The sequence below is a fragment of the Spodoptera frugiperda genome, chromosome 15, assembly GCF_023101765.2.
Source record: "Spodoptera frugiperda isolate SF20-4 chromosome 15, AGI-APGP_CSIRO_Sfru_2.0, whole genome shotgun sequence".
Taxonomy (NCBI): domain Eukaryota; kingdom Metazoa; phylum Arthropoda; class Insecta; order Lepidoptera; family Noctuidae; genus Spodoptera; species Spodoptera frugiperda.
Window position 1 is genome coordinate 13,388,802 of NC_064226.1, and position 16,913 is coordinate 13,405,714.

Genomic DNA, 16,913 nt, shown 5'->3' on the forward strand with positions numbered 1-16,913 from the left:
ACAACGACTACCTATCTATTACAAAGTCATCTTCGGCAACAGATAAATACATTTTGATAAATTATAAGTAAAAAGTATGTAATCTCTTTATGAGGTCTGGGTGAAATATTTTTGCGGTTTTGATTTCGAAAACTTTAGTTAGTAGCACTGTGGCAATAAGGATGATGACGGGGTATGAAAATTAAAAATCTATTTAGTACGTCAGTTAGATAATGAAAAAATATTAGACACGTATTTTTTTTTATTTTGCCATATAAAATAAAACAATAGGTTCCAAAATCCCCACGTTCTAAAATCATAAAAACCTTTATTATTAACAATCGTGGCCTTATTATTAATAGATATTATTAACTGCAAATGAAGTCGTGGTCATGAATAACTATAGGTTATTCATACACTGCATTTTCACTTACTTTTTCAAGATTAAATTGATAAGTTTATGTTAACTTTGTATTTAATATATAGCTAGAAGGTACCTTCAGCCTACGGATGCCTATAAATAACATGACCTTCAGATGTACCCATCAAATAACCTAAGTAATACCTAACTTTGATACTTCCTCCTTTACTAACGATACAGTAATTTCAGCGCTAAGTGCCAATAATGATAGCGAATTAAATCTACAGCCTGTAGTAAAACACTAATCACTTGACTGTCCGTTTGTGCAATCATAACTCAAGAACCGCTAAACCAATTTACGTAATGTTTGTTTTCATGTTTTAGTTAAAGTATGGTTGTTTAGAGCCTCGTTAAAGTGGTTGCAAGTAGCTGTAGAGCACGCTCATAGTAACTCCGGTGTGGTTCTTTAAGAAGAAAAAAAAAATCAATTTCTAACAGGTACAGGCAATAATGCAGAGTCTGAACTTTTTAAAACAAAACGGAACAGCCTTTTTAAGGAACTTATATACCTATAACCTTCTCCTAAATCTGAAAAATACTATACTGAAATCCGCATCAAAATCGGTTCAGCCAAACGCGAGATAATCGCGCAAAAACATACATATACAAGTCAAACTGAGAACCAATTTTTTTGGAGTCCGATAATGGTAAATATATGTTGTTACATATATTTATTGATTTATGAAGAGTTCTTCATCAATATAAAATCTATGCTGACTTTCTATAAAAAAATCTTGAAAACTATCGATGAGAAACAACAGATGTATGAGAAACATATAAATAATTTATTAGAAATAGGAACTTTAATCGATAAACTGTGTTAGGTACAAAACGTCACAACTGCTTCTTGTCTTATGCGCGCCGTATTATAATGTGCAATTTAGCGTAAGAATTGTCTTCATCACTTATCTACCGACAGTCCAAGACTTGACAATACAATTGCTAAAGGTGAGCCAAACCTTAGGATAGGAATTACCCCATATTATAATGAGTGGCAATTTACGGGACATTAAAAACCATGCCCCACTCTAGTTTCCAACATGCAGTCCCATATTACAAAGACATTGTTGATTGTCCATATTTTAATGTGCCACTTTCTGAGCGGTTATAACCTTTCTATACATTTTATTTATAATATCATTGTTCGGGGCCTATTTGTTTTGTCACAGTGCACAATCATATTTTGGCGTATCCTCTTTGTACTTGCTAATGAGTTAGACCTACATCGAGGCATCACTAAATTCATATTATTTTATGTTACAGTAAAGCCAAACGTTTTAGACAATGTTAAAGGATAGTGTTTTTTAAAGAGAGGTAGGCATCTAAAAAGATAACCTTCATATATTTATTTTAAACTACAATGAATTTTTATTTTTGAATGGAGTGCTGACTTAATTTCATTATTATTAAAATTTTGCGCAATGTCAAGTCAGATTTAATCTTTTATGACGTAACGGAAGTTTTTGTCTGTATGTATTTTAAGAAATAACAGGAAACTAGTTTGTGTCTGACTTCAGAAATTGTCACAATAAGTTAAATTTTATTAATGTAAGGAACATTAATCATTTTGTGCTTAAATCAAATAGAAACATATAATAAATACATATTTATTTATTTACTTCAATTCTTTTATTAAGTTAGATATAATGAAACATTCTGATTTGAGGATAACTCCATACCTATTAAGTTAAATCATAACACGAAGTATTTTTACACTATATGGGAAAAACACCTTAAAACTCTGAACAATATCTATTTATGTTTATTTTCTGTGAGCTCATAGGCCTATCTACGCATAATTATATTCATCATACATTTTTAACAACGTGCTAAATGTTACAGTCAACATGTGGTTGAATTTTGATTAGGTGTAAATAATAACTTCTAACAAACAGTTTAAGGGTCAATTTACATTATCACAGATTTGAAGATGTTGACTAAACATCTGTTGGATTTTCGAGACTAACTGAGAAATATTGTGGCATGTATTTGAATGCCTAGTATCAAAGTTCAATCCAAACTCAAAATTGTTATTGCAAATAATACTGTTATCGCCGACATACGTGTCGCTATCCAAGACATTTCATATAGAATTTACGGTCTGTTACATCTGATTTATACATATTTTAACTACTCCCAAAATAAAATAATTGAACATTCAGCAGCAATATAATTCTTACAAATTTTTGATCGAAATAATCTCTTCCCCATAGACATTTTAGGAAATAGCAGAAAAAGAATCCATGACTGTTCCTAATTCCATTTATTTAGGGTAATCTTGCCTTTAGTTGGTCGTCAGTTTTCTGTGAGGCCGTGGTATTACTCCGATCGATTCGGTCCATTCATGTCGAAGGATGGCTCTCCACTTGTCTTTTAGTCACTATAGACCTATTGACTTAGGTCTGTATTGATATTTCAGTACTTAATTAAACTAACTAACTTAGATAGGTAGGTATAGTACTTGAAGGATAAACATTCCGGTTAAAGGGGGCCTTTGGCCCGACTGAATTGTAAGCAATGTAATGTAGTGTGATTTCAAACGTGAACAATGACGTCAAGTCAATGAACTACTGAACTTGGAATTCAGTTAATTAGGTAAAAAAAAAGTGTATTTTAATGACATTTTTGAGAAATGCAAAATAATCTATGAATTTCTAACTATTACATAATCATTGATTTTTTTTTGAAGGCTGAAATTCATAGAATGACTTTTGCCGCATTGGGTGAAACGTGAGAAGTGTCAGACTCTTACTGACTAAAAACCATACCGGTTATTCTCTTGCTTTGAGCCAGAGCCCCGGTAACCTCGTACGATGTCCGCAGCTCGGACGCAGCGATAATAATGTCTTGAAATATGTTCAAATGGTACTAAACTAGCCTCATGACATGCGATACGACAGTTGGTGCATTGTAATTGTGTTATACCTACCTGTGTAACCTTTACTAAAGGTTTATGTTACCTCTGTTCCAGAATCCAACATGTCTACAACAGCAGACACAAGTAAGAATGCAGCAGCGCAGAATTTGATGGAGAAAGCTCCATGGTGAGTGGATTCAATGGATTTCAATATTTTTTAAGTATAGCACCTAGAACTATAAGTCTAAATTATTTTATCTTCCGTGACTTTAGACGTGCTATTGTTTAGAAAATTCATACATATTTCGATGTTTCATATCCATGGCTCTAATTTATTATATTATCTACTATAAAAATAACAATACAATTATGTATTTGCTAGTTTCTGCCAGCGACTCCGCCCACGTTCTCGTGATGTAAAAAGTGACCTATGTGTTATTCCAAACCATAATCTACCCTGTTCCAAATTTCATCAACAAACAAACAGTAACAAACATACAAACATAGACTAGGTTTGACTGCACGGTTAGTGCGGCGGCTGAGCAACTGGCTGCCGTGCAACGTGTAGCGGGTTCAATTTCCGCACGGAACAACTCTTTGTGTGATCTACAAATGTTGTTTCGATACTAGGTGTCATGCGTATGTGAAATTGTATGTTTGTAACGCACCCGCGACACAGGAGAAAATATTAATGTAGGGTACCGTTTTTAAAACAAAAAAAAAAAACATACAATCTATCGCTTTATTAATGTTAGTAGGATGTACTCGTGTATTGTTTATACATATGTATTGAGTTCAATACCACTTAAAACTCGTCCATACATTAAATCAACGTACTTAGTTGACTTGATTGCTTGCCGTAATCAAATAAAGTGACTTCAAGGGTTTTTGAAACTTAGGTACTCTAAATAAGTAACGGAACATTAAGTTAAATGTCGGGAATTGAGTTATAGACATTAAAAATTAAAAGGTTTCAAACAATTAATTAGGACTACTTAAGTAATTATTTTTTTCTGAGCCAGAGATGGGAAGTGCAATCGTGTTGTTTCTTAATATTATTTGCTCCGTTTGTTGCGTAAACCTATCTGATATTAGATATTAGTGAGACGACCTTACTACCAATAAATAAAGAAGATATTATAGGATAAAATTATCTTCAACAGGAGTAACAAGTTAATAATCTATAACGAAGGCCCAATTACGGGGGTAATAATTGGCCTTCCCAATCCTCTTAAATTTCTAACTCCCAAAAGGCTGGCAACACACTTGCAATACCTTTGGTGTTTCGGGTGTCCATTGGTGGCGACGATTGCTTACCATCAAGTGATCCGTCTGCTCGTTTACCGGCCTATACCGTAGAAAACTATTCTATGTCAATATTCATCCAAATCTAACCAGCAGTTTTTGCGTTACTACTATTCTCCTTTCTATTCTTATAACAAAACATTATCTCTCGATACAAAGTCATCTTTATCTAACAATTACGACACTGTCGCGAAGGAAGGAAACCTTCAGATCCTCGGCGATGCGGCTAGTCAGCTAGTTAGGGCAATTTGATTGTCCACGCATGCGCTGTTACACAAGTGGCGCGCGCGCATCTATCACGCGCCAACCATTGACCTTATACGTGCCGCGAGCGTGACATTGACTTTCGAACTTATGGGGGATTTTCAAGGTCGTTCGGTCAACTTTGATATTGGATTATGGTTTTTCGTTTTGATCAAAACGTTTTTACTTAATATCCAACCATAGAAAAAATATCCCATAGTAAAGCAGCGTTGGATGTGGCCAAAAAAGTTGTTTTATTGGTAGATATTTATATTATGTTTATGATGATTGCATCTAAATGGGTTTAGTTTTTGTAAGAGTTATTAAAAACTAATTGCCTAGGTATTGAAGTTAAGAAACTCAGGTTTTTGCTTGCCTGTAAAAAATACTGAGTCGAATAGGGTGGATTTTGTTATTTAAGATATTCTAGAAAATATACGCGTATATAATCAGGATTCAGGACAGAATTATTCATCAACCCTTCTATCCTATAACAAACTAACTACTTCCGCGCGGTTTCACCCGCTCTGCTCGGCTTCTATTGATTGGAGCGTGATGTTTTATATCCTATAAGCTTCTTCGATAAATGGGCTATCCAACACAGAAAGAAGTATGCAATTCGGACCAGAAGTTCCGGAGGTTTAGCAAACAAAAAACAAATATAACCCTTCGGCTTTTCTTAAACATATAATTGTAAAAGTTATTTTATACGAAAACTAACGATTGGTGTACAAAGAAATTGCCAAAAGAAAATAGAAACATTCTAACTAATTAACTTATAATTCAAGTTTGACTACTCATACAAGTGTACAGACTTCTGTTTACCATAAATAATTTGTATGTACCTACATGAACAGACATAATAATGTATACATAATATATACATACTATTGTTTTTGATAATACATTCCACAGTGGCTACATAATATTTAATTTTATTGTTCAAATTACTTTGGGAATTCATTAACATGTGGGTTTGGAAACCAAAGAATTCATGTGTGTTGTCACTTGTCAGGTGCTATTATCGTGTCTTTTTTCTTTTGTCAATGCATTTTTGTTGTCAAGCTGGTTGTGCTGCTAATTGACCAATTCACACGCTTTTAAAAGGACAGGTCATAAATAGACAGGTCCATGTACTTCTATTGCTAACTAATAGATTTCTAGCTGGTGTTAAAACATACAGCCAAAATAACTTCTTTATTATTATTAGAACTTATGACGGGATATTTACCATGTTTATTCACTTCGATGAGTTTCCGATATTTCGGCACTGTTGCAAGCGCCATGATCATGGATGAACAGTTCATCCGTCATAAACATGGTAAATATCCTGTCATAAGTTCTAATAATAGTGTTAGTGACCATGTCAGTTTAAAAACTTATAACTTCTTTATTTCTCACAGACCAGAATGTAGGCGTTATAAAACTATTAGATCACGGGCCGGAATAAAACCTGTATTCAATCCTAAACTGCTTATGTAGTTGTTGCTTAGTATCTAAGTTACACAACCAGTTACTTATTAGGTCTTTAGTACAATATTCTATTCGATGCTGCAGTAAAAATGTTTTAAACAACGAACCAACGGATAAGTGTAATTTTATACACACGTGCAGTTTATTTATCCTGCAGTAGACAGTCACGGGTTTGGTCACGGGCTGTTGATGCTAATTTTTGAAAACATTAACTTTTATAGTTTTTATAAAGTCTGTAATTATAATTTGAAAATAAAAACAAGGTCGAGTAGCAACCGAAACACCGAAAAAATAGGTTTTGTGAGCAACCTGTTAAATCTTAATGCGTTTTTTCTATTGCATTTTAAGCAATTTTTATCCATTAATTCGCTTTAATGATAATTAGGTTGCCAATTTAATTATTGTTAAGTATGTACTAGCTAAAAACATTAATATTTTCGTGGCTAGCTATCGTAATCGTTACTTTATTACTTAGACTTTAGATCACGCTCAATTTAATTTATGTTTTCCTCTAAGGCGCCTCCTAGGTGGTCTCATGTCTGTTCAACACGATAAAAATATACCAACCTTTTTTTATTTTGTTTTAGTATAAACCACTTTGCTGCAATTGTAATAAAATCCAATGGATACGTTACGAACAAAGATACTCCCACAAATAATTTTAGTCAAAAATAGCACTTACCACACTACACTCTAAATACGACTACCAACGCAACGTTCTCCAATATGTACTTACCTACTCCTACAAATGACGTAATACAGCATTTATAATCTGTGGCTAAACCGGCAGTATGACACGGAAACCATCGTCCACAACAAAACAGAGCTCATAAAACATCCAAAACAAACTTTGGTACGCAATCATTTCGACCTTCAACTTTTTGCGACAGACATAATAAACATAATTCGCATTATATCAAGGTCAGAGCAATCGGCCGAGTTTCTTAAAGATTCTGGAACAACTCGAACGACATACTCGTTCGGCATCATCGACGACACTGGACGGACGTACAATGCACCAACTGCTTCAATAAACGCAGGATGCATCGCAGGATGCACCTCTATTGTGTATTATGCTGATTTTCGAAACGTTTCCTCCAATTATTATGCAACTGTAGACCGCTGCAACTGCAGCTCGCACACTTGTGAAAGTCGTGTTGAGTGCACCGCGTTTGAAGCTAACAGTAATAATTTATTTAATAAAATCAGTGTCCATGGTACACGTCCCTCAATCTCACTTATATTTTAAGTGATTTTTATGATCGGACTGACTTGGTTTGTTAGCTGTGTACAATGTGGTTCGACGTTTCGTTCGTTGGAAAGAACGGCGGAAAGCAGAACCTTCTTTTTTTCGAGTGAGTATAGAGTGCCCTTGCTTTGTTGGTTGTTGGTTGTAAGTACCTATGTTAGTATTTTTATTCCAGCCATCCAAAAGCCGTCTAATAACGACGTCGGAAGATCCAGAGTCATAAATCGAATCTTTCATAATAATGAAGGTGACTAAACAAGTGGCAATGGCAATATATTTGTAACGATTCTATGCCTTTATATTGATTGGTATTGGTATGTGAATTGCGTCTCGCTCCTTCTATCGTGGAATCGTGGCTAATTTCACACAAGCCCACACAATTTGTTCAGTGATACGAAACAATCACGAAAATCGATTCGCGTGTCAAATAATGTTTTCATTTTCAATTGAAATCCTTAAAATTACTTTTAAATAATATATATTATCTATACATAGTACGTTAATGTAAATGATATTCCCAGAATATCATTTAGTAATATTACAAAACATATCTGAAAAATTTGTAAGAAAATCCACCAAAAATGTTTGGTTAATTACTATTTAACGAAATCCTAAGCACATTTATTGCACTTAACAATAAGATAATGTAATCTTTATGTTAATTTTCCCAAAAAATATAACTAAATACACAGGCGAATAAAAATGTATAAATGCAGACAACAAAAACGGCCTTATACATAAAAATAGCTTTTTTAGATAATGCACGTGTAAGTTTAAAATTTAAAATTAATTTATTTTTGTGAACACAGGGTACACAAAAATAAATGAATTTTAAATTTATATAATGATCTTATAAGTGCCGTACCATACCTACATGTCTGTGTATGTATTGGTATTGTTTCATTTTTTCTCATAAGTAAGGGTTTTTACATATAGAAGATTTTTTGAGGTACTCGTACAGATAAATCTGTATAATATGTCGTATGGTTAGTGAATGAAAACAGAAAGAAACAACATTAAAACCCCTTCCTTACAAGTACTACCAACTTGTAAGCCATGGAAGGAAAAATATCTACTATTTAGTCGATATAAATATAAGATTTTTTAATAACAAGAGCAAGGTTCCGAATCTGCGCAGAAATGACAATAATCTAAAAAACTTAACATGTAAATGAATATCACACATATCGGTACCCACCCTATTCTTACCGGTAACCTGTTTCTTTATCTATGTATGTATGTACCCTTAGACAAAGACAATGGAACGCTAAATAAAAAAACTCACCACTAATATACCTTTGTTACTTAGTTAATGCCTAATTGATTATAATCACATCGTTAACACTTAATAATTATGTGATTAGCTAGTTTTTGTGACCAACAAAAAAAACTTAATTAGCTGATTGACTTTCAAAATTATTGTGATGAATGTCAGGCGCAAGTAAATACTGTCGTGGTGCCTCTATTGTTTTAGATTTGACTAAGTAGATAATACTAATACTACTTATATACGGTACTACTCTATTCCGAAATATTTTTTTAGCTATTTGTTTCTATTGCAATGGAAATCCTTATAGACTTGGCGTGCCGGACTCTTACCGGCTAAAATCAAACCCCCCGTGCTGCGTGTGACCCTGACCTGGGTTGCTCTTACAGAATCACAGCACCCGGCAGGCTTCGACCTAACACTATGTTTGCGGCAGGTGTCGACACGTTAGCTCTGGGATACTGCTTCTCTTCCTCGAGTAGCGCGCGTGGAACGCTAACGCCTACTCATTCCTTTACAGCGGACGTTTGACTCCCCCTATCAGTTGCCCGCAAAAATGCAGTGCGGTTTTAATTTGATCCGTCCATCGCATCAGTGATGACCTGTCACGCGCTCTTGTGCCTTCAACCTTTCCTTACACTACAAGCCACTCCACTGAATCGTCTCGGTGAGTGATATAGGCAATCAGAATCTGATTATAGAAATGATTTACTACTAAACGTTTTAACCTACGTTAAGTCTTTGGCTGCCAATAGAAAACTGTTGAAGGCAAGTCCTCCGCTAACGTCGGTCACCGGTGACAACCACGGCGTTCAATGTATTAAAAAGGTTACCCTAATAAAAGAGGTGACCGCATTATTGCCCTAAATATAAACAACCTTGGCAAACAAATAATACAACTTTTCTCTTTAAACTCGCAATTACATCATTCATTATAACCATTCAAGGCAAAAATATTGAATCAATAATTGATTTCAAACCGAAGGCCTTGTTAGGTTTCTTATCAATTAACGTAATTAATAATATCCTTTGGCTTCCAATCAGTCCCGTTGTTTTACAAGATATGGCACCTCCTTGGCCTACAAAATGAAAAGATAGGACTTGTACCATACAGATGACCCAGTAAGTATACTCGAATGTATAACAATTTAACTTTGATTTACGACAGAAGATACTGTGTTAATTAATTTACAATAGACTATTTCTGTTGCCTATAAGATATACAAACTGCTAAGGCAATTAAAAATAATTCGTACAAAAATTTTGAATTCAAAACATGGTCGCCTGTACCCTTATTGATTGGTTCGTTTAATCAAGCCGGCCAATCAGTACCCATAGTACGAGTTTGTTTTACGCTGAACGTGATCAAAACGAGAGCGCAATCGGCACTCTGATTGACTGGTTCATTGGAGCTGGTAAATCAGAGCGCCTAACTCGATCTCATTCGACGTAGAACAAACTCGTACTAAGGATGAAGAGTGCCGAACGCGCTCTCATTTCGATTACTTTATACGTAAAGCCATTTAACCATTAAGGTAAACCACATATCTTATAAAATATGAAATAGAATTAAACAAGAGTTCGTGAATTTAACACGTCATTGGATTAAAATGTTTCACATCACCTACGTTGCGTATGCTTGAATTGGTTACCAACTAATAAAAAAGAACATACTTATCTATTCCTAATAGAATTTCTTGTTGTATCTAGACAATTTAGTAATATTATCTGATATAATATGGAATAGGAATTAGTATTATCTCATTCATGACTATCCAGTGTTACAACCACAAAAGATTCTCTCATCCTTGAAGAACCTTCTTGTTAATGTGCTCTTTCATAACGATGGTGAGATGACACACGACGGTGGAACAGTCACCGCGTCGTGTCTATTTTATTTTAATACGAACCTATTTCAAGAATATTCGTCTACAAATCAAAAATTACACGTATCAAGTCCAATTTTCTTCGTCTGTTCCTAAGAGCGGCAGACGTCACATTTATCGTCATAATCGCAAATATTTCTTTTTACAATTTATCGATAGTGATAATTTCAAAAGTACACTCTAAAATAGTTGTCGAACCGAGTCAATATAACCTTTCGTACATACGCTAACCAAATCTGTCACAGCAAACATATCAAAATCGGTGAAGATCTCGCAATGCGCATGTCAAGAGCTATGAGCGCAATCTATGTGACGCAAACCGCGCCAAAATGTGTTGCAAATCATGGTTTGTTGTTGTTGTTATAGAGTTATTATGACAATGGTGTGTAGGATTATTTATTTGTGGTCGTTTCAAGGTTAACAGTGAAGGTTTCTTTCTCCTAAATCAAGATAAATTGAAGTGTAAACTATTGTCAAAGAGCCAGACCACCACAGATGGGGCCCAGTGGTCTTGGACTCTTGGTAGCTAAGTGATGAAGACAAATCTTCCTCTAACTATTCACATTACCACAGATGGGGCCCAGTAGGCCTGATGCCCGATCCGGAGTTGCGGACAACGTAACAGGTTACCGGGGCTCCAGCTCAAAGCAGGAGAAAGAACGGGGTGGTTTTTAGTCAGTAAGAGTCAGACACTCCCTACCGCCTCCACCAAGGCGAGAGAAGTCATTGGATGACTTTCCCCTTAAAAAAAAACTGTTGTAATTTTTCAACCCATTTCGTCCTAAATCTGCTTCAATTATATTAAGAATTGATACCGAATTCCACTCCTTCCAAGCCTTCAACAACTATATATAAAATGGAATATAAATATATGATTTTTGTATATCAGTAGTTCCAAAGAAAATGTCTCCGTTTTTTTCCTCAGTTAGATATTCTTAATCCCCTCCATAACCTCTATATCACCCTACATTCCGTACCATTACATACAATTTACTACGCTACACATTTGAGCTATTAATTACAACGGGTATCAACTACTGCATAAACCCGTTCGTGTCATGAACGCAAATTGCGTCAGGTAACCTCGAACTTGAAAACGCACCGGACCGCATTACCGTTGCGGTTGCACAACGGCTACCGGTCGCCGGTTGCCGCAAACAAGCTTATACATCGTGGAAGTACATTTTTTGGAATATTCCTTTATGTATTTTGAATTAGTATGGCTTATACTTACATAATAGGTACCCACTTACCCAGGTGTTATTCATATTGTTTTAAAGGTGAATTAATTTGTTCGTAAAAGGACCATAAAATTAGTCCATTTCTTACTCAATTAATTATTATGTTATCGGCTTCCTCACTTAGCTATTTGACGAGAAACTCGACTACGCCTTTAAGCCGTGCTAGAGGTTTATATTACATACATAATCAGTAAGCCATAGTATTTAATTTAGTATGTCTCACGAAAATTATAATAAAATTTGTTACTCGTTGTCATATCGCCAGTTATGAGTACAGTTATATCCTTTCTAATATTATTTCAAAGTAAATACGACTGTGTTATCTTTCTTTCACATTAAGCGATATAATATTGTGACTGAAGATAGTTAAAAAGTTGAAGACTACTAAACTACTTTTTCCTTTTGACGTTATTAGTCCTATATCATATATGAAAAAATGGATCAGCTTCTAAAATTAAATAATAAATAAATACATAGTCATAAATCCTAAGATGTATTTATTAAAATAATGTCGTCTAAATAAGCACATTACGATGACAATACTGTTAATTCTCATCAAGCCTGCTTACTTTAATCCTTATTCAATATTTTCCAAGAGCTTCAATGGAGTAGGTACCTATACCTTGGTGGGGTCTCATGCACGTATATTGTATGTGAATTCCTTTATTTGTTTAATTACAATCTAAGTAAGAATAGTTGTGTTGTGAATAAATTTACTATTCACAAGTATGGTACAACCTGTATATAGTAGATATGTTTTATTTGATTGATCACAACTTCTAGTCTATCCCATCGTACTTAAGTTCAAAACATAAGTAGGTATTAGCAATATTATTTCGTGAGCGCAGGAATTTGTTATAATATATTTTCTTACTTCAGTTATTCTATTCGACGATATGTTCGACAAGCGCCAAGTAAAAAAATATTTAATAGTGTTCTCACGTCTTTTTTTGGAGATTATAACAAACTATAATAAAAATAATAACGATTTTATTCTTAAACAACCCTGCCAACACACTTTTAAAAAACCGTGAACGTTTTTAAATTGTTTAAAACAAAAATTAAGAACACTTTCAAGGTGATCGTTATAATATTTCGGTAACGGATACAAAGTTTATTATTTCCTTACTTAAATAAAAGAAGATTGGTTAAACGAATCCTTAGACAATAAAAAATATGCCTCGGCGACATCAATTAGTACATTAGGAATTATCTATATATTATCACCAGTTCGCTAGGTCTCTAAAAGGATATCATTAATCACTTTTTTTTTCATTTTTGCTTGTCATGCGTATATCCGTTTTATTAAAAATCAGACAATCTAATTGCTTGGCACCACACAGAAATCAAAAGTCCAAATCAATTTTGAGAAAAGCAAAAAACATAACAAAATACTTTGTACCCTGGACCTTGTACCACCAGTTGTGGGACCAGTCAGACCAGTTAGATTTACTCACTGGTAGTTAGACTACAAAGCAGTATACAAGAATAACAAAAATAAACCTGCTGCAAACGACTTGGTACATCATCTTAATAATCTCATGAGCGGCGCTGATCGCTTACCATCAGGTGACGCGTCTGCTCGTTTGCTCCCCTATTCGCCCTAGAATACCGAAGGGTTTTATAAAATTGTAGATATATATATTTATAACTAGCTGACCCGGCAAACTTCGTACCTTTTAAATGTTCCCTGGACTTCGACAAATAATTCAAGACCAAAATTTGCCAAATCGATCCAGCCGTTCTCGAGTTTTAGCGAGACTAATGAACAGAATTGATTTTGATATACTTATAGAGATTCTACGTATTGGTACTGACAATGATAGCTATGATTTTTTATTTTCAGAACCGATAAGATCTGAGGTTACAACAATTATGTTTGTTTAACGAAAAATTCATTTCCCTATTTAAAATTAAAGGCTGGTTTTGAACGGAAGTAAATCATTATAGCCGACATCTACCCACAATATAATGGTATGGAAATTACATTCAAACATTAAAAGTTAATGACCGAAAATTATAAATGTATGTCGCCAACCAGGATTTCCCTGTATTTGTTTAATGCAATTTATGATTTGTATATGAATTTGGTTTTGAATACTAAAACTGATATATCATTTATTGTAGGAACAAGAATTGACCATATAAAAAATAAGTATTAACATATTTTTATAACATACATAGACAACTGTCACGCCATGGGTTACTTACAAGATTTTGGTGTTAATTTCCCATTCCGATATCTAATTATATCTAACGGACTTAACTCTAGAAATCACGTAGAATCAAAATAAGTTATGAAAACAACGTGAATGCGTGCAAGTGACATTGAGATTAGCAGTGAAGCAATTATACCGCCTATTTCGCAGCGCAGTTGGGTAAGATAGATCATTGCCCCAACCAGCTGATTATGCAAATAACAACATAAAATATTGCGTTTCGTTTATTATGGTGAATAGTTTTATTTAGAGGTACTTACATTTTTCACATGAAACTCCGGAAATTGTAGCAATATGAACAATATTCTAATTGCATTTATGTATTTTGTTGCTTTATCTGTCAGGTTATATACAAATCCGAAGCTACTGCTCCGATTTGAATAATTATTTTTGTGATGGATAGTCCATTTATTGAGGAAGGTTATGGGTTACTATATATCACGCTATATCACAACCCATAGGAGTCGAGAAGAGCGGGTGAAACCGCGCCGGAGTAGTGATGGATAAATATAAATGGCACTTAAGGCTCACGAACACTCTAAAAGAATTATTTTGAAAATATTGGTCTTTAATCTAAATATATCAAAGTCTAAGTACTCACCTAATTATTCCATTGGCTAAAAGGTTCCAAAGCGTAATTAAAGAACTACAGTAATAATAATTAAGTAGGTAATATAATTATTCATTTCATACACTTGCACTTGTACGTCAATTCATTCATAGCCTGCACATTGCGATAAGATCCGATAAACAATTCATTGCCAGCGAAAATAGACTGCATAATAGGCTAGTTTCCTACTAGTCAAATTCAATACTTTTTTCGAAACGTCAAAAACGATATTTTCTATGAACTTTGTATGAAATAGTGCGTTATGACGTCATAAGTTTTTGACGTCAAATAGCAGACTTATTTTTAGAAATTTAGCTAGAATAAAATCTAAAAATTAAGTAGTTCATCAAATTTATGAATGAGAGTGTGATTATATTTGAATATTTTATTGTATTGAAAAGTTGTAATAATTTAGTTTTGACCGAGGATACTACCCAATTATGCGAGTTGTTTCAAAGTCGCAAAGGAAATTAAATCTTTATTTAGGTAGGTTAAATACTATTTTCGTTTGTTTAAATAAAATCAATTAAGGATATTAAGCATTTTTTGCTGCTATATACTAAATGTTCTCATTATATTTTTATTCCTTAATGGAAATGGCGGCGTCTATGCAGACTGTTTACGTCTTCGAAACGTACCTTAATGTATTTTAGTCGTCATATTTCATTATTCAAAATTGAGGGTGTTCATACATATTTTTATTTTCTTATACCGCCAGTACTGACTCCTATTCTAATAATCACTATCGTCGCGAATTTATATCGCTCCACAAATATATTTGTAAAAAACCTAAATCATAATTTAAACCCATCATTACAGTAATATTCGAAAGTTTCATTGGACATACTTGAAAACCAAGTAATGAATTAAACATTAAAATAATTTTCCTAAAGTTTTTAAAAAGCATAAAGCAATGTAAGACTCAAGTTATGGTTATTTAAGTGCAAAAAGGATACTTGGTGTTTACATTCCAATTAAAAAAGTTCTTCGTTTTTTCTCCAGGACTGACGAGCAAGGCATAGCAATGAAGGTGTACAATGGCATCTCGTTGGCGCTGGAGATCCTGGTGCTGTACGTCAAGATGACCCTCACCTGGTTCCACTGCCTCTACCAGTTCTTCGTACCACCAGAACCCAAGAGCGTCAAAGGGGAAATCATACTGGTAAGACATTTTAAGACATCACCTTCATTTTGTTTTTACTTTTTTAATTTGTTCAAAAAGCAAAATAAAAAGAGTTGTTTTAACGACTGTCTGATTTTTTAAGATGGGAGCGATTCTAATCTTTGAAACCGCGGATATTAATGCAAAACCAGTTCTTTACGGAAAAATACATTAATGTTGTAGTTAGATTCAAAAGTCAGATATAATTATGCACATTGGGTACAGGTAATTCCAAACTACTTATTAACTAAACTTTATTGACAATCTGATTGCCATGATTCAAATATCGTTGAATTATCGTCTTCCAATGATGTACTTAATTTATGCTATTGACATTAATTTTCGGCCATAAGATGTTCCAATAAGATCTGACTGCACGGTTGCCGTGGTGACTGGGCAACTGTAACTGTACCGTAACGTGTAGCGAGTTCAATTCCCGCACGGAGTAACTCTTTGTGTGATCCACAAATTGTTGTTTCGGGTCTGGGTGTCATGTATATGTGAACTTGTATGTTTGTAAACGCACCCACGACACAGGAGAAAATCCTAATGTGGCGCAACGTTTAAAAAAGAAAGAAAGTTGTTTCATCATCAGTAATGAAGTAATACCCAGATCTTCCAGCAGCCTGAATTATTAAAAATCCTCATTCCTGTCATTCCAGATAACTGGTGCAGGCCACGGCATGGGTCGGGAGACGGCGTTGCGGTTCGGCAAGCTGGGCGGCATCATCGTCTGCGTGGACATCAACCCCACTGGCAACCAGGAGACTGTTGACATGATCAAGGAACAAAAGGGAAAGGCTTATCGATATGAGTTAGTATACTTTTTTCTATAGACAAACACAAACACTCAAATAAGTGTGGGAGAGCCATGCTTCGGCACGAATGGGCCGGCTCGACCTGAGTGATATTACGGCCTCACAGAAAACCGACGTGAAACAACGCTTGCGTTGTGTTTCGTTGTGTGAGTGAGGTTACCGGAGGCCCATTTCATTCCTTCC

At 34.4% G+C, this 16,913-nt stretch overlaps 2 protein-coding genes across 5 annotated transcripts in view; one reads left to right on the forward strand and one right to left on the reverse strand.

Annotated features, from left to right (window-relative positions):
- Window positions 1-16,913, reverse strand: part of LOC118269957 (17-beta-hydroxysteroid dehydrogenase 13-like) — a 157,936-nt gene that overhangs the window by 25,937 nt on the left and 115,086 nt on the right. The gene's annotated exons all lie outside the window — the stretch shown is intronic.
- The window catches only part of LOC118269910 (17-beta-hydroxysteroid dehydrogenase 13), a 31,532-nt gene that overhangs the window by 11,286 nt on the left and 3,333 nt on the right, over window positions 1-16,913 (forward strand). For 2 of the 4 annotated variants that reach the window (XM_050698627.1, XM_035585288.2), the window contains exons 2-4: window positions 3,372-3,444; window positions 15,753-15,912; window positions 16,575-16,726. In XM_050698627.1, coding sequence (XP_050554584.1) covers window positions 3,372-3,444; window positions 15,753-15,912; window positions 16,575-16,726 — 385 coding nt within the window. Of the gene's footprint in view, window positions 1-3,371; window positions 3,445-7,500; window positions 7,634-15,521; window positions 15,666-15,752; window positions 15,913-16,574; window positions 16,727-16,913 lie in introns of those variants that run through there. The other 2 variants (XM_035585306.2, XM_035585314.2) reach the window with 2 other exon arrangements.